At 41.9% G+C, this 22,962-nt stretch overlaps 1 protein-coding gene across 4 annotated transcripts in view; it reads right to left on the reverse strand.

Annotated features, from left to right (window-relative positions):
- The window catches only part of CLIP1 (CAP-Gly domain containing linker protein 1), a 115,319-nt gene that overhangs the window by 39,714 nt on the left and 52,643 nt on the right, over nucleotides 1–22,962 (reverse strand). For 2 of the 4 annotated variants that reach the window (XM_065904943.1, XM_065904944.1), the window contains exons 8-15: nucleotides 21,033–21,093; nucleotides 11,207–12,151; nucleotides 9,094–9,210; nucleotides 6,842–6,899; nucleotides 5,553–5,636; nucleotides 4,473–4,629; nucleotides 2,446–2,611; nucleotides 2,123–2,338 (exon numbers count right to left, since the gene is read on the reverse strand). In XM_065904943.1, coding sequence (XP_065761015.1) covers nucleotides 2,123–2,338; nucleotides 2,446–2,611; nucleotides 4,473–4,629; nucleotides 5,553–5,636; nucleotides 6,842–6,899; nucleotides 9,094–9,210; nucleotides 11,207–12,151; nucleotides 21,033–21,093 — 1,804 coding nt within the window. Of the gene's footprint in view, nucleotides 1–2,122; nucleotides 2,339–2,445; nucleotides 2,612–4,472; nucleotides 4,630–5,552; nucleotides 5,637–6,841; nucleotides 6,900–9,093; nucleotides 9,211–11,206; nucleotides 12,152–15,811; nucleotides 15,917–19,565; nucleotides 19,599–21,032; nucleotides 21,094–22,962 lie in introns of all 4 variants that reach the window. The other 2 variants (XM_065904941.1, XM_065904942.1) reach the window with 2 other exon arrangements.

The raw sequence follows: 22,962 nt of genomic DNA on the forward strand, positions 1-22,962 counted from the left end.
AGAACTACAAACAGTGAGTATATTTTAACCAAAAAAGGGAAGAGGGAGGAGGTGTTATAAACTGTTGCCTTTCAAACTAACTTACAGACCCTTACTTACTGAAGAACCTGGCCCGAGACTGATTTAGTCCCAATGTTACATGTAACTTACAAAAATGCAGACCAATTTGCTAGGCTTTGATGACCAAAATAAATGGGCTTTTAAAAAAATGTATTGGTTTATAAAATAAACTGACCACAGTGTCTCTACCAGTGCTGTCCAGAACTTCCTGCCATGATGTAAAAGGCTTTGATCTGCACTGTCCATTGTGGTAGCCACTAGCCACATGTGTGGCACATGTGACTGAGAAGGGGAATTTATAACTTGAACTAGTTTATATTTAAATGGCCACATGCGTCCAGTGCCTACTGTACTGGATGGCATGGCATAGTTCACTGGCTATTAAACTAGGGAACACGGGAGCATCGCGGGCTCCATGAACTTCTTGAGATTTCACCCAAAACTGGTTAAGTGTGTAAATCAATTTTCCTGGGGAAAATATCTGAAGGTTCATCAGCTCTCAAAAGTGTCTGCTGAGCCCTTTCTGCTGACAAACACTGAGGTTCACAAAAATATGATATCCAGACTACTCTGGAAGGGAAACAATTCTGGCATTTTAACCAAATGATCCTTACGAAAACAACAGCAAACAAAATTAATGGGGCTTTACACAAACCTCTAGAATGCTGTGGTTTGGTCAGGCTGCAGCATTTTAAGGGATACATTAGAAAACTGGTGTCTACCAAGATAAAGGGAGCCTCAAAATCCAAAATTCTGGAAATTATATCTGGTATTAAATGTTTCATAAAACTGGAGATATTTCACAGGGAAAAGAGAAAGCCTTGATGGGCAGCATGTAGCTTCCCTGGTAGCTCAGCTGGTAAACAATCTGCCTGCAATGCAGGAGACCTGGGTTCGATCTCTCTGTTGGGAAGATCCCCTGGAGAAGGGAAAGGCTACCCACTCCAGTATTCTGGCCTGGAGAATTCCATGGACTGTATAGACCATGTGGTTGGAAAGAATCAGACGTGAATGAGCATCTTTCACTTTCACACATGACGTATATTATGATGTATTCCATTTTAATTTAAAAGGGATCTGTTTTGTTGTTCAGTCGCTGAGTCGTGTCTGACTCTTGGTGACCCCATGAACTGTAGCACACCAGGCTTCCCTATCCTTCATTATCTTCCGGAGCTTGCTCAAACTCATGTCCATTGAGTTGGTGATGCCATCCAATCATCTCATCCTCTGTCATCCCCATCTCCTCCTGCCCCCAGTCATTCCCAGTATCAGGGATCTGTTTTAAGTTCTACATATATTCTTCTGTATTTTATTCTACTCAACTCCTACATGTATATGAACATTTCTCTGACACATTAAAAACAATTAAAGACAATAATTTACTTTTCTTTGAGCAATTTAAATAGCAATAAGTGGGTCAGAAAACATATTGGGACACTGACACGATCCTGACACCATAAAATAAAATTCAATGTATCGAGTTCTACTCTACTCAGTTGTAGGATGTTTTCTCACAGTCCTTCAATCCAACTTCCTTGTTAATAAGCTTTCACTGCCTTCCTGGGGACATACGAAAACCTTCTCCAGAGGTCTCCTTTCTTTTTCCTCTGCTCTTCCGACCAGGCTCCATTCCCTGCCCACCTGCCTCACGTGTGGCCTCTGTCTCTTGCTTTTCTGCACGATGTCTCTCCTAACCCTGGGGCAAGGGGGCAGCAAGATGGCCAAGACTAGAGGGACATGCTTTTCCGCGACAGAGTCTGTTACAAGCAGGTGGACAGAGCTCAGGCAACAGAAGGCTCTTTGTGAAGCAACGTAGGGGGTGATGGCTACACAGTCCATTCAGGGTGGAAAGAAAGACCTGTAGCCACCACCAACCCTGAGAAGGGAGAGCGGCTGGTACGAAACACTTGAAGCCACAGGAGACATCATTCACCTTCCTGCCATGCTCTCTGACGGCCGCCGAACCCATTCCACGCGCTGCTGCTTTCTAAGCACCCTTACAACCTTGACGCAGGACGCAAAGCTCACTATACTGGGGCACACGGTCCTCCCCACCACATACTCTGGCTCTTTCGGCTTGCTTCCCCAGCTCCTCCAGCTTCTGCAGCAGCTCGCGGTTCTCCTCCTGTGCGGCCTTCAGCCGCTCCTCTGTGTCCCGGAGCAGCTTCTGGAGGTTCTGCAGGACTTCTTCGTGCTTGGCTCTGCTCTCGGAACTGGCTTCCTCGTACCTGGCTTTCAGATCTTGATACTCGTTGCGGCTCATTTCCATCTTCTTTTCCTGCAGATACCCCATGTCAGAAGGAAGTCACCTGGCCACAGCTGTCCTGCCAGCCACCCTCTCTGCCCCTGCTGGCCACCAGTCCCACTGGCTCCCTCTCTCCTTACCAGGTCTGACAGTCTTCTCAGCAGTTCCTTCTTTTCTTCCTCATGCTTTTTAGCTGCTTCTTGCTGACTCTGTTCGGCTTTGAGAGTTACTTCCCCGATACTTTTCTGCAGAAGGCTTGTGTTTTCATTAGCCTTGGTGAGTTTCAGCTGTAATTCTTCTACATTTCTAGAAAGAATTTCAAAACGAAGCGTCAGATTTTTCCAAAGAGTACTTTAAATCCTAGAATTACACTTTAAAAGATAATATTGATAATCATTGTCTTAATGATGATAAATGTTATGAGCAATAACATCTAGAATTAGCAAAAAAAGAAAAACCTGGCTTGTCCTGAAGAATACTTTTTAACGACTGTGATGGCTATAAATACCTCAGAGTAACAACTACTCTAAGTGTGAACGTTTATTATTTTATGTCCAGCTCAGACAGTAACGAATCAGCCTCTAATGGAGGAGACCTGGGTTCGATCCCTGGGTTGGGAAGATCCTCTGGAGGAGGGCATGGCAGCCCACTCCAGTATTCTTGTCTGGAGAATCCCATGGACAGAGGAGCCTGGTGGGCTACAGCCCACAGGGTCGCAGAGAGTCAAACACGACTGAACACAGCACAGCACATACAGAAAGATGAGAGAAAGGAAGACAGAAACATGAGAGAAAAGGAAACGTATTAGAGGAAGTAAGTACTTAGAGGTTTCCAAATTTTAGCAGACTAAAATATGCAAGATTCATTTGGGTGCCGATTCAGAATACAGATATGAAAATAACAATAAATAATTTGAAGTTCTAGCTTAAAGATAATCTTGTGGTCCGATGAATATGTATGAGGGCCATCAGCCTAGAGAGCGGGCTGTCTCATACATCAGAGGAGGGAAACTTGGATGGAAACACTGGATAAAACGCCGACAAAAACAGAACTTCTCCAAGGCTCTGGCCACAACCACCTTGCAGCTGTGCCCGCCTCCCGGCAAGTCTGACCAAAGTCGGCCAACCAAGGCCCAGGTGCCCATCACCACCACCGCGGACCCTGCGGGAGCGCTCAGCTCAATGTTTTTGTTGTTATTTTTTGGCCACACCTCACGCCATGTGGGATCTTAGGTCCCGACCAGGGATCAAGCCTGTGCCCCCTGCAATGGAAGCGCATTAATGGAAGAGTCTTAACCACCAGACAACCAGGGAGACCCCCGCATGGCTGGATGTAAATGTAACTGCCAAGTGTTAACACTTTCAGAATCAGAAGTCTAATGGTGCTAACATGTCTTCTAAAAAATGTGCCTTATAAAATAAACATTCGATTTTTATACAGCCATTAAAACAAATCAAAGCAACAAGAGCCTCAGAATGAAGACAAGGACAGAGATTTAATGTAAGAAGCTTTAGCGCTGAGGAAGTACGGTATAGTGATGAAGGGCAGCGAGGGCGCTGGGACCAGACTGCCTAGACTTGAAACCTCAGGCAAGTTGCCTAACCTCATTATGTCTCGATTTCTTTTTCTTTAATATGGGAACAATAATACACTCACCTCATGGGATTATGAGGAAAATATACAAAGTGGTCAGCATACCATGTGGTATGTGGTCAGCCCTTCATAATCGTTATCTATCATTACACTGCAATAGGTTAAAAATATTTTTAACTGCCTGTAAAAGATGTTACTGCCTGGACTTCCCTGATGGTCCAGTGGCTAAGACTCTATGCTCTCAATGCAGGGGGTCTGGGTTCGATCCCTGGTCAGGGAACTAGATTCCATAAGCCACAACTAATAGTTCACATGCCACAATTAAGACCCAGCACAACCAAATTAATAAATAAAAGAAAAAATTTTTTTAAAAAGATGTTATTGCCATTGGTAAACTACTGTCTTCCCCTTAGAAGGTTAAATAATTGATTCAAGAATACACTGAGACAATAAAGGACAAGAGACAGGCAACTTTTAAAACAGAACTATCCTGAAGAGTTTGGCACTCCTCCCATCTAGACCTTCCTTGAGAGCCTAACCTAAAGCAGACGCTCTTATTAATACTTGTACACACCTTTCTTTCAGACGTAGTTCGTCGTTCATTTTTGTCAGCTGAGAAGAACTGTCTCCAGACATTTTCATTATTGCTGCAATGTCATTTTCCAGTTTTTCCTTCGCCTTTATCAGCTGCTCTTCCCTTTCATCCCTCTCTCTGAATTTTGCCTCCATATCTGAATATACATATATATATAGGAAAAAAATAGAGCTGTTGTGTTATAACCAACAACCATGTATTAACTACATCCTGTATGCCAAAACTTGCTGTGGGAATATCTGTACGTAGCAATCCCTGCTCTCATGAAAATTATATTCTAGCAAAGAAGAGAGACAATTAACAAGAAAGAGAATCAATCATATATTAGAGAGTGGTAAGTGCTAAGAGGGGGAAAAGAATACAAGCAGAGACAGGAGCCAGGAAGGAAGCTGGGGAGTGTGAAATCTTAGAAACAGCCTCTCTGAGACAGTGACATTTAAGTAAAACCCTAGGGGAAGTGAGGGAAGAGGAATGCAGGCAGAAGAAAGGCAGGTACAAAGGCCCTGAGGCAGGATCATGCTTCACAATCAAGTATCTCCAAGGAGGTAGATACGGCTGCAGTGGAAGGAACTTGGGGAAGAACAGCACGGGATGAAATCAGAAAGCTAACAGGACCTGATGGGAGTTAAGGACCACAGCTTTCACTCTGAGCAAGATGGGTGCCACTGGGCCACCTTGAGCAGAGATGTGACATGATCTGACTTGATGCTGAAAGCATCTCTTTGGCTGCTGTGCTAAGACTGAAGAGGGCAAGAGCAGAAGTGGGCAGCCAGGTGGCCAGCTGTTACTACAGCTCGGACTAAAGATGCTGGCTGGCTGGGATGAAGGGTAGCACTGGGAGTGGTGAGGTGTGGTGGATTCTGACTTGTTTGAAAACAAAGCAGAGAGAATTTGCTGAGGTTTACAGACGTCCAACAAGTTTTTCATCACAAGGGAACACAATGAGAAAAGACTTTATGCTTGAACAGTAGATACACTGTAACCACACACTAAAATCATCTCAAATCCTAGGAAGCCTACTATATTTAATGTTTATAATAACCGGAGACGTGTTCTTACCTGTTACATTTTCTCTCAACTTCTCCAGTTCGGAAGACAGTGCGTTAAACTGTTCCTCTTTTTCGTGTAATTTATTTACAGTTTCTATTTGGGATTAAGTTAAAAGTTTAATACATCTCAGAGTTAATAACCCACCTAAAGCTTGATTGTCTTATAATCAAATCAAATCAAAAGTTTGAGATTTGGAGTCACGTGAATACTAAAGAATCCCATTAGAAATCAAACCACTATATAATGAACCTAAAGAAGCAAGCAAGCAATTTTCTGTCTCCCCAGATCTGTAGATTAGGGAGGCACTGAACATCCATTCTCCAGGGATCTCTTGCCTCCTTCCACTTAAAACTCAATAGAGCTATCAATGACTGAAGCTTAAGTAAGATGATACTTTACCCAAGTACATCTACATTTTAACATGAGTCAAGCTTTAGGTCAAAAAGAAGAAAGAATTAATGGGAGTCAACCTGACTACCCAGAGTTCATTACTGGAAATATCGTGGACACGATCCATTCAAATATCTCTGTTGGGGGTTAGTGTTGAATACATGTGCATATAGTTTTGTATGAGCTTCCCTCGTGGTGGTAGTCATAAAGAATCCACCTGCCAAGGGGATTTAATTAATGAAAGTTCAACCCCTGAGTCAGGAAGATCCCCTGGAGTAGGAAATGGTACGCATAGGTTTGTATAAATGGAACCATGGCGTATATACTATTTTGTAACCTGCTGCTCTTATCCAATGTGTCTTGGGTATATTTGACAGGGGTGAGTCCTTTAACACAACTGGGAAACTGGACTGTATATTTCTAGAAGGCAGGATAGATTTCAGGTGAAATGATTAGGCTGCAGAGGTGACAGCAGTTTGGGAAGGTAAGCTGTGTCTGAATGGTGTTGTTGGCTCTTTCCATGTCACTGAGAACATGTTGGGACTTCAGGATGGTGGGGACAGGGGGCTGAAGGCATGGACTGAAGGCTGACACAGCTTGGCTGACTGGGTGATAGTATGAGAGAAGTGACGATGCCTTTCAAGTCTTTTTTTAATGTGCGAATATTTTAATGTGTTAGACATGTTGGCATCTAACAGTACGTATAAAGTAGAAGGGGATAAACTGAAAATAAACCCATATACATTTTACACTGCTTATAAAAAAATAAAAAGAATTAATTTGAGGCTTTAAGAAGCCAAGGGAATGTAGTGTTACTATGCACTGTAGGGACTTTATTTGAGCTGAAGACTGGCTCCCGCTTGAGGACGTGACCTCCTCTAAAGTGCTCTTATGTTAGTGAGACGTACCTTGCATACTTCTCTGAGAAGAGACTGCCTCCTCTGAAGCATCAGCGAACTTTTCTTTCTAAAGAAAAACAATTGGGACATTCAGAATAGATAGATCTCAAATTATAAAAAGTTTCAATCACTGTAACATTATTTTTTGTTGCTAGTTTTGTTTCATTAAAGCTAACTTATGCTTAAAACATGTAGGTGTCAATTACTACCATATGGGTACTATGCATGTATGCACACGAGTGAATGAGGTTTGTGTCTATGTACCGGGCAGGGCATGCACATATGTCTGTATATGTGTATGGATACGCACACTTATGTCAGTATATGCATGTGTGGGTATATACATGTGGTGCCATGTGTATACTTTTTCTGCATGTTGCTACCCTCAAGTAGCAGAACTTCTCCATAAACCTGCCTGAGACAGTGACCAGAGTTCAGAAATAGTTTTTGAATATTTCTTTTTTTTTTTTTGAAGTTTAGTTGATTTACAATGCTATGTTAGTTTCAGATGTACAGCAAAGTTATTCTGTTATACACACACAAGTATCTATTCTTTTTCGAACTCTTTTATAGGTTATTACAAAACATTGAGTATAGCTCCCTGTGCTATACTAGGTCCTTGTGGGTCATCTGTTTTTTATATAGTCACATGTATACGACAATGACAAGCTCCTAACTCATCCCTCTCTCCCACCTTTCCACTTTGGTAACCCCAAGTTTGTTTTCTACGTCTGTGGATCTGAGTTCTGACATGTTTTACATCTAAGAATAATTAGAACCTAGTATCTGGAAACTAGGTCTGTGTCAACTACTTTACATTAATAAGTTCACCGCTCACTCACTATCTTTTCTAAACATGACAGGAGAGCAGGATAAAACCACTCTCCTGATTTTCCTTAGATGAATTCTGAGCTAGAGATACCAAGTGAATTTTTAAATGAATATTTGATTTAAAAAATGGGCTCACAAGCCACAAGCCCATCACAGCCCACAGGCTGTCCACCTGCATTATTCCCAAGGCCAAACTCCAGGAGGCATGTTTTCTTTTCAGAGGACACAGAGGAATACTCTATAACTTGAAAAACAAAAAAAAAGTAAGGCATCCTGAAAGTTTGGGGAGGAGGGCAGAGAAATGGAGTGACACCCAAAATGCATTTTATTAAAGGACACTATACTAAAAAATGGTAATTTCCAGGCCAACTTGTCTCAAAATGTACCTGAAATACTATGTATCAAAACTGTGGGGGTTCGTCAGAATTCTCTACAACGATACTGTGTTGGTCAGTTGGCAGCCATTGGTCACGTGTAGTTACCAAGCACTTAAAATGTGACTAGTGCAATGGAGGAACTGAATTTTCTGCATTTTTTAAAATTTTTCTGTATTTTAAAAAATATTTATTTATTTGGCTGCACCAGGTCTTAGTCGCAGCATGAAAACTCTTAGTTGGAGCACATGGGATCTAGTTCCCTGACCAGGGATCAAACCTGGGCCCTTTACATTAGGAACGTGGAGTCTTAGCCACTGGACCACCAGGAAAGTCTCAAATTTTTTATTTTATTTAATTTTAATTAATTCAAATTTATAGAGTCAAGTGGATGGTAGCTATCATAATGAATAGTGCAATTAACTGCATATGAACATTTTAAAAAGTAGAAATATGTAATATTGGCATTTAAATCAAAGAAATATCAAACACTTTTATTCATCACTGGTATTAGCACAGAGGTATAAAAAGTGGAAATCAAGAAGGTACATGGAAGACCCCCCATTCCAGTATTCTTGCTTGGAGCATCCCATGGACAGAGGAACCTGGTGGGTTACAGTCCATGGGGTCACAGAGTCGGACATGACCGAGCACACACAAACATCACTGCCTTGCTAATGGAGGGTGCCTGTGGTCCAGGGAGCTTGCTGGCTTTACTGTCTCAGGGCAGGCAGGACAAGGCACAGGGCAAGGACTACACGTGAAACCTAACATAACTTGGAAGGTCCCCATGTTTAGTGAAACTAAGTAGTCAGCAACATGTCAAAACGTCAATACATTACCAGAGGCAAAGGACAGATTAAAAAAAAAGCAATACTTACCTTTATTACTAGTTTGGGTTTGATCCAATTCCCCAGTCAATACTTTGCAAGAGAAAGGAAATAGGTGCCATACTTCTTTCTTTATAGAAATTTTCGTGTTTTGTTTTTTTTTTTAAATAGGAACGATTCAAATTGGCCAGAAACCCTGAGATTCAGATTCCTGACAGGTACTTACCAAAGTCTGCAGTTCTTTTTCCAAAGCCTCTTTTACTCGACTGACTTCGCTCAAGTTTTCCTGAAGGTTATTAAGCATAAGCTCTTTTCCCTGCAGCTCTTTGGTGATGCTACTAGCCTACCAGACAGTTACATGGTACAGAAGCCGATGGATCAAAGGAAACAAAAAGGAATGAGAAAGAAAACATAAGACAAATGTGAAAAAAATGTATGAGAAACAAACACAACCAAACAAAACTGAAAGGAACAAAGGCATGGGTAAAAAGTCATTTTAGTGTTGTTACTTTTAGTTCTAAGAAGCCAATGACTTGTCACACAATCAGTTCTAGATAAGACTGTCCATGGCTATTTGTAAACAATCAAAATATGATATTTTTCTATACCTAAATTTGGACTATCAGCACGATCTAAAACAGAAAAAACAGATGTTTACTGTATTTTTTTTTCTTTTTTGTGGTGCACAGGCCTAGCTGCCCCGGAACATCTCGGATTTGAGTTCCCAGATCAGGGATCGAACCCATGTCTCCTGCATTGGCAGGTGGATTCTTAACCACTGGACCACCCGAGAAGTCCCAGCAGCTTACTTTCTAAATCAGACAGTTGAACAATTTCACTTTCTGGATTTTTAAAGACCGTAAGACAGGAATGGTAGTAGACTCATGTGACTGTATCTCATTCTTTGTATACAAAATACAAATGCTTGAAGTTTTTCAACATGTAAAATAAAACTTTAAACATGTACTAGACAACAGCCATCAGAAAAATTGGCTTTCACTGAATCTTCATGTAAAAAAGTAGACCCACCATTAGCTACATATTCTTGATTAATTTAATTTTTGTGTTTGGATTGGTAATTTGGAACCAAATGAGGAAACTGGAGAAAAATTTTCTGGGATTGTCATCTTCGGCTAAGGTTACTTAGCATTCTGTGTCATTTGTCTGTCCTCACCTCTCCCCATTTAACCATCACAACCCTTCCTTCTTTGCCAATAGAGCAGCTTTTCCCACAAAAAGCTCAGAACATTCAGCATCAGTACCAGTGCCTCAACTAGTGGCAGGAGGACTGGGAAAGAGGATTCCTTCCTCGAACAATAGTTAAAAATGATTATGACATTTAACAAGGCTAGTTAGTAAGAAATGTAGCTGGCAAAGGTTTCCTATCATTTTCTATGGCTTGGTCAAAAACACACTTGTCCAGTCTTTCCTCCAAAGAGCAAGGAATAGACCTTGCTCTCACTGTGACATAGGAAAAAACTCCAATGAGACATAAGTAGCAATGTGGAGGGCTCCGGGCTCTTAACCTTCATTTTGCTGTGAATGTTATAAATCACAGCATGTTAATTTACAAGAGTCAAGTGCACTCAGAGTTCACATTCTGTTTTACCTGTGACTCTTGTTATTTAGTCGCTAATTCATGTCTAACTCTTTTGCGACCCCATGGACTGTACCCCACCAGGCTCCTCTGGCCACAGGATTTTCCAGGCAAGAATAATGGAGTGGCTTGCCATTTCCTTCCACAGGGGATCTTCCTGACCCAGGGATCAAACCCATGTCTCCTGTGTTGGGAGGCGTATTCTTTACCACTGAGCCACCTGGAAAGCCTGCATATGACTCGACAGACAGGCAATGGGAAAGGATGAGATTATCTTTTAAGCTTCTTATACATTCAATTCATTTACCGCAACACCATCATTTTGGGGTGTTCTCTATTTTCAAAAGAGTTTATAGACTGGAATCAAGCTGAAACAAGAGATCACAGCAAGTCCAGAGATAAAGTATCAGTTTGGTCAAAAGGTGAGTTCAAGTTTTTCCATAAGGTATTAATCGAAAGACCTGAACGAACTGTTTGGCCAACCCAACAATAAAGTATTCCGATACGAAGAAACCAGAATCCATCCACACCCCTGAGTTATTATTTTCTCTAATCTCCTCAGATGAAACCATACTCATGATGCTCAGAAGATACTCCACTCATATGGGAAATCAGGTCAGCACCAGTTTTAACTAAATCAGAAGATTGGAGGATGAATGACCTCAACTGAAAAATAAGGTACAACTCAAGATAAGAAATGGAGGTTAAAAAAAAAATAAAGATGGAGGATGTCGCTACAAACCTTGCCGCTTTCAGCATCCTTTTCACTCTCTAAGTTTTTAATCTGTTTCTCAGCTGCCTCAAGCTGCTGTCTGACGTTCTCGATTTCCAATTTACCTTCGGAGCTGGCTTTCTTAAGTGCATCAAGATCCAAGAGCTTTTCTTCGGCAGCCTTGAGCTGTGACGTAAAATGATCAATAACCTTGGTTTGCTCATTGCATTTGGCTTGTAGCACCTCTAGCTCCTTTACCTTTAGCTCGGCTTCCTGCAGTTTGTTTAAGGTGTCCTCCATTTCCACTAGGTGCTGGTCTTCCGCTTTGTCCAGCTTTGACTGGATGGCTTCCAGACTGTTCTCCTTCTCTTTAATGACTTGCATCAGCTTAGACTTTAGGGCTTCGAGCTCTTTCGTGTGAGCAGACCTTTCCGAGTCCTGCTTGTTCTGCAGCTTTTCTATTTCCTGCTGGTGGTCTAGTCTCATCTTCTCTATCTGCGTTTTTAACTCCGCAAACTCAGCTGTCTCGGTGCCGACCCCCTTGCTGAAGGACACCTTCAGCTCCTCCATGGCCTGCTGGTGGGACGCAATGGCTGTCTCCAGCTTGGACTTCCACAGGGCGATCACGTCTGAATTCTCCTTGTTGGCGTGGTCGAGCTTGCTTTTCAGGGACTCATTCTCTTTAGAAAGCGTCTCTGTGGTGGCCTGCAGAGCCTTTAACTCCTTATGGTGTGTTTCTTCCCGGGCTCCAAAATGCTCCCTCAGACAAGCGACTTCTTTCTGATGGTCACTATGGGTGACTTCCAACTTCTCCTGCAAAGCGCTGATCTCTTGCAAGAGGGACAGTGACATGTCCACATCCCCAGCCGGCTTATTGGACTCCAGCCGCCTCCGCAGCTCAGCTACCTCCTGCACTCGCCAAGCGAGGTCTTTCTCGAGCTCCATGATGCGGGACTTTTCTGACACCGTGGCCACCTAGTTAGCATCAGTCAAGGAGAAAGAAGAGACCATTTAAATGACGAATCACGACAATTTTCTCTAACCTTGGAGATCTTGAGTGACTACCCCATCTCAGGCAGCAGTCAAGCCACCAAGAATGTCTGTGTGTCAATCCAGGCGTGACTGTGGCTTAAGTCTGGTTCTAGATGCTCCAATTCAAAATACAGTCCAAGTTACAGTCTTTGGCAAACTTTTCACCATTTTGAGATGCTAAAGGAAAATAAAACTGAGCTTTATTGAGCTTAACTCAACCCCCAAATAGCTCTTTTCCCTCTAAAGAACCTTAAATCAGGAGGAGTACCCATTAACTATAGTTAGTTAATATAAACAGTACCTTTGAAAGTTCCCATATATTTGCCTTCTGGAAGAAAATCTTTGTTGTGCCTACTCTGCCCAAGGGGTATAAACGCTCATCTATCCGATGGCAGTGACTTTACCGAAGTGTGCTGTCCAGGACAGCAGCCAAGAGCCACATACGGCTACTCAGCATTGAAATGCAGCCATGAGAGTCACATATACATCAAATGATGACGACTCAGGGAAAAACAGAATGTATCTTGTTAACAATTTCTTATGCTGATTATATGATGAAACGATAATAGTTTGGATATATTGGTTTAAATAAGATGTTATTAAATTAATTTCACCTGTTCCTTTTAACCTACGCACGTTAATGTGGGTACCAGGAAATTTTAAATTGTAAAACCTCTGTGGCTCATGTCATAATCCTGTTGGGTAGCACCGCCATAAAAATACCTAGGAAACGTTTCAGTGAATACCATGAATGGGAAATGAAAGCCTCAAGTGGATAAAGAAGAACAAATTGAGGAGACTTTTTTTTAAGAGAGGACAAGGAAAAAATGGTTACTTACCCGCAATGATACGTAAGAATCTTATACAGAATCCCCCCCACTTTTAGGGTTTGTAATTCGTTCACCGTCCTGGCGTACATGTGTCGCTGCCCTAACCCAGTGGTTCTCCGACCTTAGTGTGTGCGTGAGTCACCAGCGGCCCACACAGGCTGATTCTTCCCGAGCTTGGGGACAGAACCTGGGAATCTCCTGTTATTTAAACTTATACCCCAGGATGAGGAAAACCATTTTCCTAACCTTTGTCCTTTTATTCTTGGAAGCTATTTCCCTCTGTTATCTGATAGGCAGTCAGTTCGGTGCACAAAAATGTGGGAAATGATAGCTTCGGGCACAAAAATTAATTACTGGGCTAACCAGGGAAATAGAAGGGGAACTTGAATGATTTCAAGATATCAGTGAGTCCCAAATTTCACAGGTCAAATGTCCTGCAGGGTGAAGGTTCGTTCCCTCGCTGCCTTTAACAGGACAGGAGACAATGGATGTATGTTTCCTTCAGCCCCTTGGCCCAACAACAGGCTGTGAGGTGGATAAAGACTAAAGGGTCGATCATGAACAAGAAAATAAAGCACTTGGGACTCCCAAGACGGCATGATCAAGTCACTGAACATTTCAGAGCTGGCTCTAATTGTTGTGTTTCAGGACTGTATGTAGGTATTTGAAAGATGGTAATTGATTGACTTAGCTTTTTCTGGGGTGGGGGTGGGGAGGTGAGGACTCGGAGAGATTGTTACCACAAAATAAGGTACATGATTAAACTCCATTGCTACGAGGTCTATAATACAAATAAATTGAACCCAACAGGGCACTAATTTTTAATCAGTCACAACAAAACTGTCAAACTGAGGAAATGCCAAGTGAAAAATGAGGGAAAATAATAGTTTGATTATGGAACATTTTCACAGCACTTCTATTTTTAACTTCCCCAAATCTGCCCTCAGGTGAAACTATCTATGTGTCTGCCTTTCCCACCATGAAAGTCAGGTTACTATTTCTAATTCTTGCTGCTGTCTCTACAGCACCAAGCACGCTGTTTATAAGCTGAGCTTACTGGCTTAGAGGAATTTTACAACACTTCCCAAAAATGAATGTGGGTGATGGGAAATTTATATGGGTCAGGAGTTAGTTCCATACTTGGCAGACCTAGAGTGAGGATCAACACGACTGTTACAGGAAGGTAACAGTTTGAATCTGAAATACTTGAATAAACTGTGCTGTGAATGGATGCTTTCTTATTCACAGAAAATTTAAAAAAATTGTTTGCTGACAAAGCTGTATAGGAGAGCACTTCGGAAGTTAAAAAAAAAAAAAAATCCTTACTTCAATAGCCAGCCACACCACAGGAGCTCAGGCTTCCTATCAGTTCCTTGTATTTCCCAGATCAAGTCTGACTCTCAGGTAACAAGTACATGGCACCAAATTACCAGGATTTTTCTCCTTACCAAATACACAGAAGACATCTTTAGTTTTGAGGCCGACTGAGAACATTTTCTTTCTTCTTAAACAATAAAAAACTCATGACTTAGAAAAGAAAAATGACTTGGTTTTCTAGATTTTTTTTAGATTAATGATTTCTCGAGAATTTTTTACAAACACTAATAATTCAAAAGAAAAAAATCAGGATACCAAATTTGATTAGAGATAGAATAATTTTTGAAATTTTAAAATTAAGGATCTGGGTGATTTAGCTACTGACAGTCAAATTCAGGATTTAAAAGGTATACATACATACGTGTTTTCTTACATGTGACTCAGATTAGTTCTTAAATCTTTTAGCACAAAATGACTTCTGTAATAGACAGACTCCATCCTGTAGTGGTTAAGAGCACAGACTTTGGGGTCAAATGGCCCAAATGCAAATGCTGGCCCCACTATCTCTATTAGCTGTGCGAGCTGGGACATATTAGTGCCAGTGCCTCAGTGCCACTCATCTGTAAAATGGAGACAACGCTACTACCTCCCTCATGGGACTGTGGTGAGACTAAGTTAACATTTGTACAGTGCTGGGAATAGTGTCTGGTGTAAAGAAAGCCCTTATGGGTGCTTAAATATATAAATAAATTTCACTCGTTTCATTTCTCAAGTGAACACATGACTAATGCACTGGCTCCTAGGGCCAAACTCTGTGAGCTGGGGGTTGGCAGAAGTCATTCTGTTCCCAACACACTTTTCCCTCCTGACCATTGAGAATTTAACCTACTGGGTAACAGAAATACAAAGAGATCAGGTGCCAAGGGAAATAAAACAAACAACAAAAAAAAAACTGGGGTGAAAATCCTTAACTCTCATTAAAAAGAGCCAATGTTTTCCAGTCTCTTCACCCAAGAGGTCAGGGAAGAAGGCAGAAAAAGAGAGCTAAAGTAAAACAATAACAAAAACTTACTTAGAAAACCCACTAGGAATATGCGGACAAGAGGACAATTGACTGCTGGTGGCAAACAGGAGAAAGGTTATTTCCTGGTATTCATACAAAGACCCTCAAATGCAGCTGTGGATGTCCATGCAGTCTGGAGAGTTGCAGAGTTTAGATGATGATTTTGGCCAAGTTAACCAAAGGAATGAATCTTCACCTTGGACAAAAGTTTCAACCTAAAGCACCTGGGCCCTCCCATCAGCCTACATCCATGAGGACCTGGGCAGTACCAGGACCAGCAGACGCAAGTCGAACCACTGGGTCAGTGCTGTAGGCCAACTGCAGGGCCCTTCACCCGCCATGTCCATCGTTCACAAACATGGATCAGCTTCGTTAAATAGTGAAAACCATTACCCTAGTGTCTTCTAACTCCCTCTGGAGTTTGTCAGCTTTGGTCTTTTCAAAGAGCAGGCTCTGTTCAAGCTCCTTAATGCGGGCATGCTCCAGTTTGGTCTGCGTCTGTTAGTAAAAAGGAAGAGGAAGAAACACAACAGTGCCACCGTGACATGCCAGCAGAGGAGGAGAAGGGCGCGGCATGCAGGCTGAGCCACCAGTACCTTCCGCCAAAGGGCGAACAGAAAGGGTGATGGAGAAGGGATGGGCGTGGACTGAGATGGAGAGGTTGGGGGCAGGGGTGATGATGAACACTATGGACAAGAGGATGAGGTGGGCAGGGGACATGAGCTAGTCTATTGAGAAAGAAAAAATGGAAAACACGTGAGGCAAGATGAAAAGTGTCAGATGCATGCAGCCAAATATAAGTTATATTGATAAGATAAGTGAAGTTTATCAGCACAAATTAGAATAGTTAATATTCCTCTAATCTATCATTTTCCCTCCTCCCCGCAATAGCTACTTGACATTAATGTGTATGTAACTGACTCAGTGACTTAAAAAAGTAGGTTGGCCCTCAAACTGAACATCCATTACCCAAATATGGACAAGATTAATGTCATAAGTCTACATCTGGTTGCTAAGTTCCTAGCGCAGATCTCTGTACTTCTGCATACAATTTGATGTGAGCAAGGGTCAAGTATTAAACCTAACAAAGGAAGTTTAGGAACTGGAGCTAAGGAAACCACACCAGTGGTGCTAGCTGAGATGAATGAGAAGAATCTGGGATTCTTAGCAACATTCCCATACATGACAGATGAGGAGCCATTAAAGTGGACTTTCCAAAGAGTGTCACCAGGAAAAAAAAAGAGGAAGGGGATTAGATTTAAAAGAGAAAATTCAATGATCATTCTTCTCTCTTTTTTGGGAGAGTGAGAGGGAAAAAACGCCGTCTGAGTGGTTTTGTTGAAAAAAATAAAAATAAAAAATAAAAGAGAAAATTCAGTGACAGTTATGCTTGAGAGCCTCCATCCTTGGAGCTCAACGCAGGAGAAAAGTTTAACTGGAACTGGGAAGGGGCTCATACTCTTAATCCTAAAACAATCATTTCACCTCAGCTCAGAGGTAAGAAACATGGTGACTCAATAGAAAGGTAAGAGTTTCAACTCCATGCAAAAAGAGCCAGTAAGATCCTCACATGTTTTAAAACCTCAGATTTTGATGGAACCTGATGGAAAACCCAGAGGGCCATCTCTTTCTAACAGTCTTAAGTGTGGCAAAATCTTAACCAATTTGAAATCATCTAGATCAGTCTGAATGGACCTCTTTCCCCACTCACCTCTCCAACCGAAGAGGTTAGCAATGTAATCAACTGACAAAACCTGTCGACAGAGCTGCCCCCGGCAGTTTCTGGTTATTCTGTGGTTTTAACTAGTTGGATCTCTCCATCTGGACAATTTAAGGGAAAAGACAACAAACCCTAAAGTGACAGAAAGCAGTGCAAAGCTTAAGCAGAAACTAGAATCTTTTACATTATAAATATCTTTAGTCATTCCAGCAGTACTCTGGGGATATTTCAATATATTCAAGGGGTCAGTTTGCTTATGAACCAGGTATAAAAAACCATCATAGAATATTTTGAAAGTAAACAAAAAAAAATGTCTATAAAACTTCTTCGCTTGATTCAGCTCTTCACACTCAAAAAAATTATGAAATAAAAATCAGAAACTTAATTGTTTGGAGAGTCCCCTTCATCTATATGTGCCTTGCGTGTGTTGCTGAGTCATGTTCCAATGCTTGTGACCCTATGGACGTGTAGCCCACCAGGCTCCTCTGTCCATGGGATTTCCCAGGCAAGAATACTGGAATGGGTTGCCATTGCCTCCTCCAGAGGATCTCCCCAACCCAGGGATCAAACCCACATCTCCTGCATTGGCAGGTAGATTCTTTACCACTGTGCCACCTGGGAAGCTCCGTATGTCCCTTAGATAGAGGTTGTTCAGTTTACCTGCTTTCACAAAAAAAAGAATCTCATCCAGATCTACGTTTTAATAATTGGGGTCATAGTCACAAGAACAGAAATGCAAAATTAACAGGAAGAAGCAAAGGCAACAGTACCTTTCTTCTCTTGACATGGAGTTCAGTGTCCTCTGGGTAGAAGGTCACTTCCCACCAGGGAAGGCCCAAGAACACCAGAGTGGGTAAACGGTCCCTTCTCCAGGGGATTGTCCCGACCCAGGGACTGAACCCAGGTCTCCCGCATTGCAGGCAGATCCCTTACAGTCTGAGCCACCAGGAAAGCCCAAAAAGTCGCTACTACTTCTAGATAAAAGGCAAACACCCACTGAACGTGATCTTCTCCCCGTTCCAAGATCCTCTGGGTGTCTCTGGACTGGTGAGAGAGTGCCCATGGATGATCTTGGCTCTGCACTGTACTTGGTCAGCCGTCAGCAAAAGGAACTAGCAACCTGCTTCCCTGTCCTTCCCTGTATGTCACAGAAATGCTCCACTGGATAGGACCACCCTGCTTTGAGGATTATTACTTTCTTCGACTAAGATAGAGTATCCCAAGAGGAGAGTCCTGGGGCCAAGGAGGGTGGGGCAGTTGAGAGGGAAAGCCAAGGCTCTGCGAGAAGCGCAAGGAGAGGCAGGAGGGAGGCCTCATGCAGACTGACTCTGGATGCAGCAGAAGGAGCCTACTTTGGGTGCAGAGGAGAGACCCAGATCACTGAAGTAGCTGCACAAAAAGGAACCCTTCAGAACGGAGGCTTTAAAAAAAAATTCGGTCTTGAGTTGTCTATTTCAGCTGCTGGGAAGAAAAATCCTTTGTTTTAATCTCATTCTCTTGTGGTGGTAAATCAGAAGAGGAAGAAGCTTTCAGGTTTTTTCAATTGGCATCTTGGATGGCCGGGTGCGCCATGAAGCCACGCTTTTAAGTGCTCTGGTAAGATCTGAATTGGGTGTTTGATACTAAACAGAGGGAGGAAGAAAAAAAAAAATCTCCGTATCTTGTGGCACTGCGACTCGAAAAAAATCTCACTTCAAGAATAATAAACTTAGAGGGAGGGGATATATGTACATTTATGGCTGATTCACCTTGCACAGCAGAAACCAGCACGACATTGTAAAGCAATTATCCTCCAATTAAGCATTTAATTTAAGAATAGTAAATTTAAAATACACCATGTCTTCACTGAAGAATGCCTGCCTCCAGCTTCACCAACTAAGGGGAAACACTGACCCAACAAACTGAAGTCTGAATTTCTTGTCAGCCGCACTGGCAGCCACTGGCCAGCAGCGGGCGCTCACACAAAAGGCAATCAGTCCGGGACTCCATGTTCCTTTATTCTAATGGGAATAAATGAAATTTGGGGAAATTTTACCCCAGAATTTCTGCAACAACTTCATCTAATATCTTTTATGTTTCAGTCAGCTATCATATATTTTGGAAGAGTTCTATTAAAACTAGAAGGCCTTATGAATTAAATGAAGTACGTTGGGCCACCAGACACAATTTTGTCTTTCTGCCAAAATTCTTTATAGAACAATATGTGCCTGTGTGTTAGACAAATGGGGTTACAGAACTTAGTCACTACATACAATTTCTTCAGGATTCAAATGTAACTGCTTTGAAAGCCACATGCACAGAAATATTAAGAACAATGTCTCAAGGTCAGATTATGAAGTTAGTATTTGAGTGTATCAATAAGCATTTTAATCTGTAATCAATCTGTGTTAACAAGGGAAGTATCCATACAGTTAAGTGCCCTCTTACATTCTCAGGATCTTCAGAAATCTGGCTCTTTTGCTATCAGTAAAAAAATAAAAAAATTAACAACAAAAGAGACATTCAACTAGAGTTTCAATATGTGTTAGGGTTTCAGCATAACTTTGATTAATTACAAGTTTACTGGACACACTAGCCTATCCAGTGCTGGTGTCAATATTTTAACTCTCTCCTCAAAACATTGTAGGCTGTATTTGATATGAATTAGATGATGATATGAAACTTCTAATGAGATTTTGGGGTGTTTTTAAAATGGATGAGAACAACACAGAAGTCAACTAAAGGAGTGTGACTCTATATGAAATGAGTGACAAAGACAGCTGTCAAAATTACTCATAATCCATTACATTCTGGGCCTTATAAAAGCAGACCACAGAAAATGTTTCCCTTACTCTCTGCTGACTGTAAAGATACATTTATTTCAAAAGAAATCAGCCTTCTTATTTGGAAGGACTTTGAAATTTAAGCATGGTGTGGACATTCGGTAGACTCTAAAATTGCAATGGTAGCAAAAATGTGTATTCTGAGAACTGCACAGACAAGAAACTTCTACTAAAATATTACAGATTAAAGTACCAAAACTCTGCTAAATTTTAAAAATTTAAAATTTGCATTTGTCATACATCTAGCAGTGGTTTGAAAAGCATCAAAGCCATTTAATTCTGGGGCCTTATTAAAAAACTCCTATGAATCACTGTTGTTGTTTAGTCACTAAGTCATGTCTGACTCTTCGAGACCCCACAGACTGTAGTCCACCAGGCTCCTCTGTCCACGGGATTTCCTAGGCAAGGATACTGGAGTGGGTTCCCAAGTCCTTCTCCAGGGGATCCTCCCAACCCAGGAACTGAACCCATGTCTCCTACATTGGCAGGTGTGTTCTTTACTGCTGGGCCTCCTGGGAAGTCCTGAATAGCTGTTAAGAGATGAGAAAACTTCATACTAAAGGAAAATCTCTGAATTGAAAGTATGCCATGAAATAAAAATTGGTCTTTTTTTCTGGAAATTACTAATACTTTAAAAAATCAGTTACCATAACATATATTTATTTTCTATAGGGTTATAAAGGATTTATCCTGCTCAATTGAAAAGGAAAGCTGAGACTGTTCTGAACTAACATGATGATATAAAAAATGCTCTTTAGAATGCTATTCTGATCATGGGAGGAATAAGTAGAGTCTCACTTAGAACACACTGCCAGATTTATGACTTGATTGACTTCAATGCAAGGTTTAGAATCTGGAAGCATGAGAAAAGGGTAGGGAAAATTTTACCCAGCTACCAGAGTTGAGATGCATAGTGACAGGCTGGAGGGCAGGCAGCCCCTCAGCCATAGCCCACAGCCCAGAGGTGGGGATTCCTGCCACCCCCTCTGCTGCCTGTTCTGGTCACAGTGGTGTTATCCATATTTCTGAATACCACACCCGCAGAAGCTTTAGATGGCTGGTGGGGTTTTACCTCAAGATCGCCCTTAGTAATTGATTCTTCTTCAACCCGGAACTGAAGGTCCTCAACCTTCCTGTGGAATAAAATCAAAACAAAATACTTAAGAAAGTAACGAAGGAACACCTCTGCCTTATTCCCCAAATTATATATATAAAATCAATGTCCTGATGAATTTAGCAGATGACGATGGAAAGAAATGCCTTAGCGACGTAGAAAATGAAGAAATGCATTTTAAAGCCTCTGGTTTATAAATCCACAAAGTGAAGAGCTCTTCTCCACTTAGGAAACGCCAAAGTTTTAACCAGGTATGGATCCCAGAAAGGGAAGAGTTGAGAAAATCAACTGGTTCACCGGGTCACAACCACCAGAAATGGATCTAATCAAGACAAGATCAACCTGGAGGGAAAAGGTCTGATCACCAAACAGACAGGTATGAGAAGGGAAGTCTATAATTTCTACTTCCCAGTAACAGAACATAGCGGGGAAACTAGCACAGAAAACAAATCTGTCTTTATACCACCCACATCAGATATTCCAGGGTGAGGTCAGCAGGCTACCCATGCAGAGATTTCCAGGACAACATGAGTACCTGTTCCAAGGCTGGGAGAAAAAGGCTTGGAATAATTCGGGAGAGAGGCGATCAAGGATTCTATTTCTTGCTTCTAAAAATGCAAGCTTTCCCCCCCACCTCACTCACATCATAAAAATCTCTGATAAGGGCTGTGGGTTTTGATCAATGCCATCACAAAGTCAATGAAATACGGTATTAGGAAGATTTACAAAACCTGGGTAACACCCACACTGAATCTTTACAAAATTGGGTATACAAGAAGGAAGAAAAGGAGGACAAAGTCCATCATCATGCTAAGTCGCTTCAGTCATGGTCAACTCTTTGCAACCCTATGGATTGTGAAAAGAAGAACAAAGTCCATAAGCTATGTGCAAAAAAAAAAAATTCATTAGCATTTCTAACAACGTTTAGAATAAAAAAATTCTACTCGGTTGAATCAAAAACATAATCGTAGGTTGATGCCCTCAAGCTTACTGAAGAGCTGGGGGAACATTTCTACTGTCCGGAAGTCAGCTCAGCAAGAGCTGGTTTAAAAACCCAAGCAAGTGGTACAGGGGCCTTGGCCTTCAGACGGGCCTGGGTCTATCAGTGTGTCTTGTTCACTTGCAGCCGTTTTTATGAATGATTTTCAAGGAGAACTTCCTGTTGTAGTGCTCCTCTCCCCAGTGGCCAGTCATCTCCTCAGTGAAGCACTGAATGTATGACCCACCCCTCCACCCCGTACCTCCCACCACAGCCAGTGTTTGTGACCGTCCTGAACACTTGGTCATCCTAGAGACCCCTGAGTTACATCACTGTGATCAGACTGACAGCAGATGGCATTAAGTGCAACTGAGGACAAACGTCCCATAACCCAGAGACAGTCAACTGATTCCAGGCAGACACCTTTCCCAGAGATCTTGTTTGCTCATGGCCTCAAAAGACCTTCTATGAGAAGCAAGCTTGCCTTCTTTGTCTCACACAGTTGAGAACTGGATTTCATTCTGCCCTGGAGAGTTCTCTAGCTGAGAGTTCTAATTTCCTATAAAGGCAGTGAGTTTCTCAAGGTCAAGGCCCCTCTGTCACTACCCCGTTCCCCAACACACATAATTTCATCAGATACTTGGACAATGTTTCATAAAGACCAGGTAACTGGGCCCAGGAAAAAAAAAATCCCCTCTCCAGGAATGCCTCAGGTGGAAACTGGGTTTGAATTAACTGACTCAGGCCATCCTCTATAGAAGATGTCTGGCACACAGTAGGTGCTCAATAAACAGCTGTTCAATGAATCAGGGCACATTTATCTGGTTCCAAACTTCTCAAGAAAGCCAAGTCAAAGCAAACCTTCCTCACACAGTATGGGGAATCCTATCTCCACTGAATACACAGTGA

Source organism: Muntiacus reevesi, chromosome 13 (assembly GCF_963930625.1).
Source record: "Muntiacus reevesi chromosome 13, mMunRee1.1, whole genome shotgun sequence".
Lineage (NCBI taxonomy): Eukaryota > Metazoa > Chordata > Mammalia > Artiodactyla > Cervidae > Muntiacus > Muntiacus reevesi.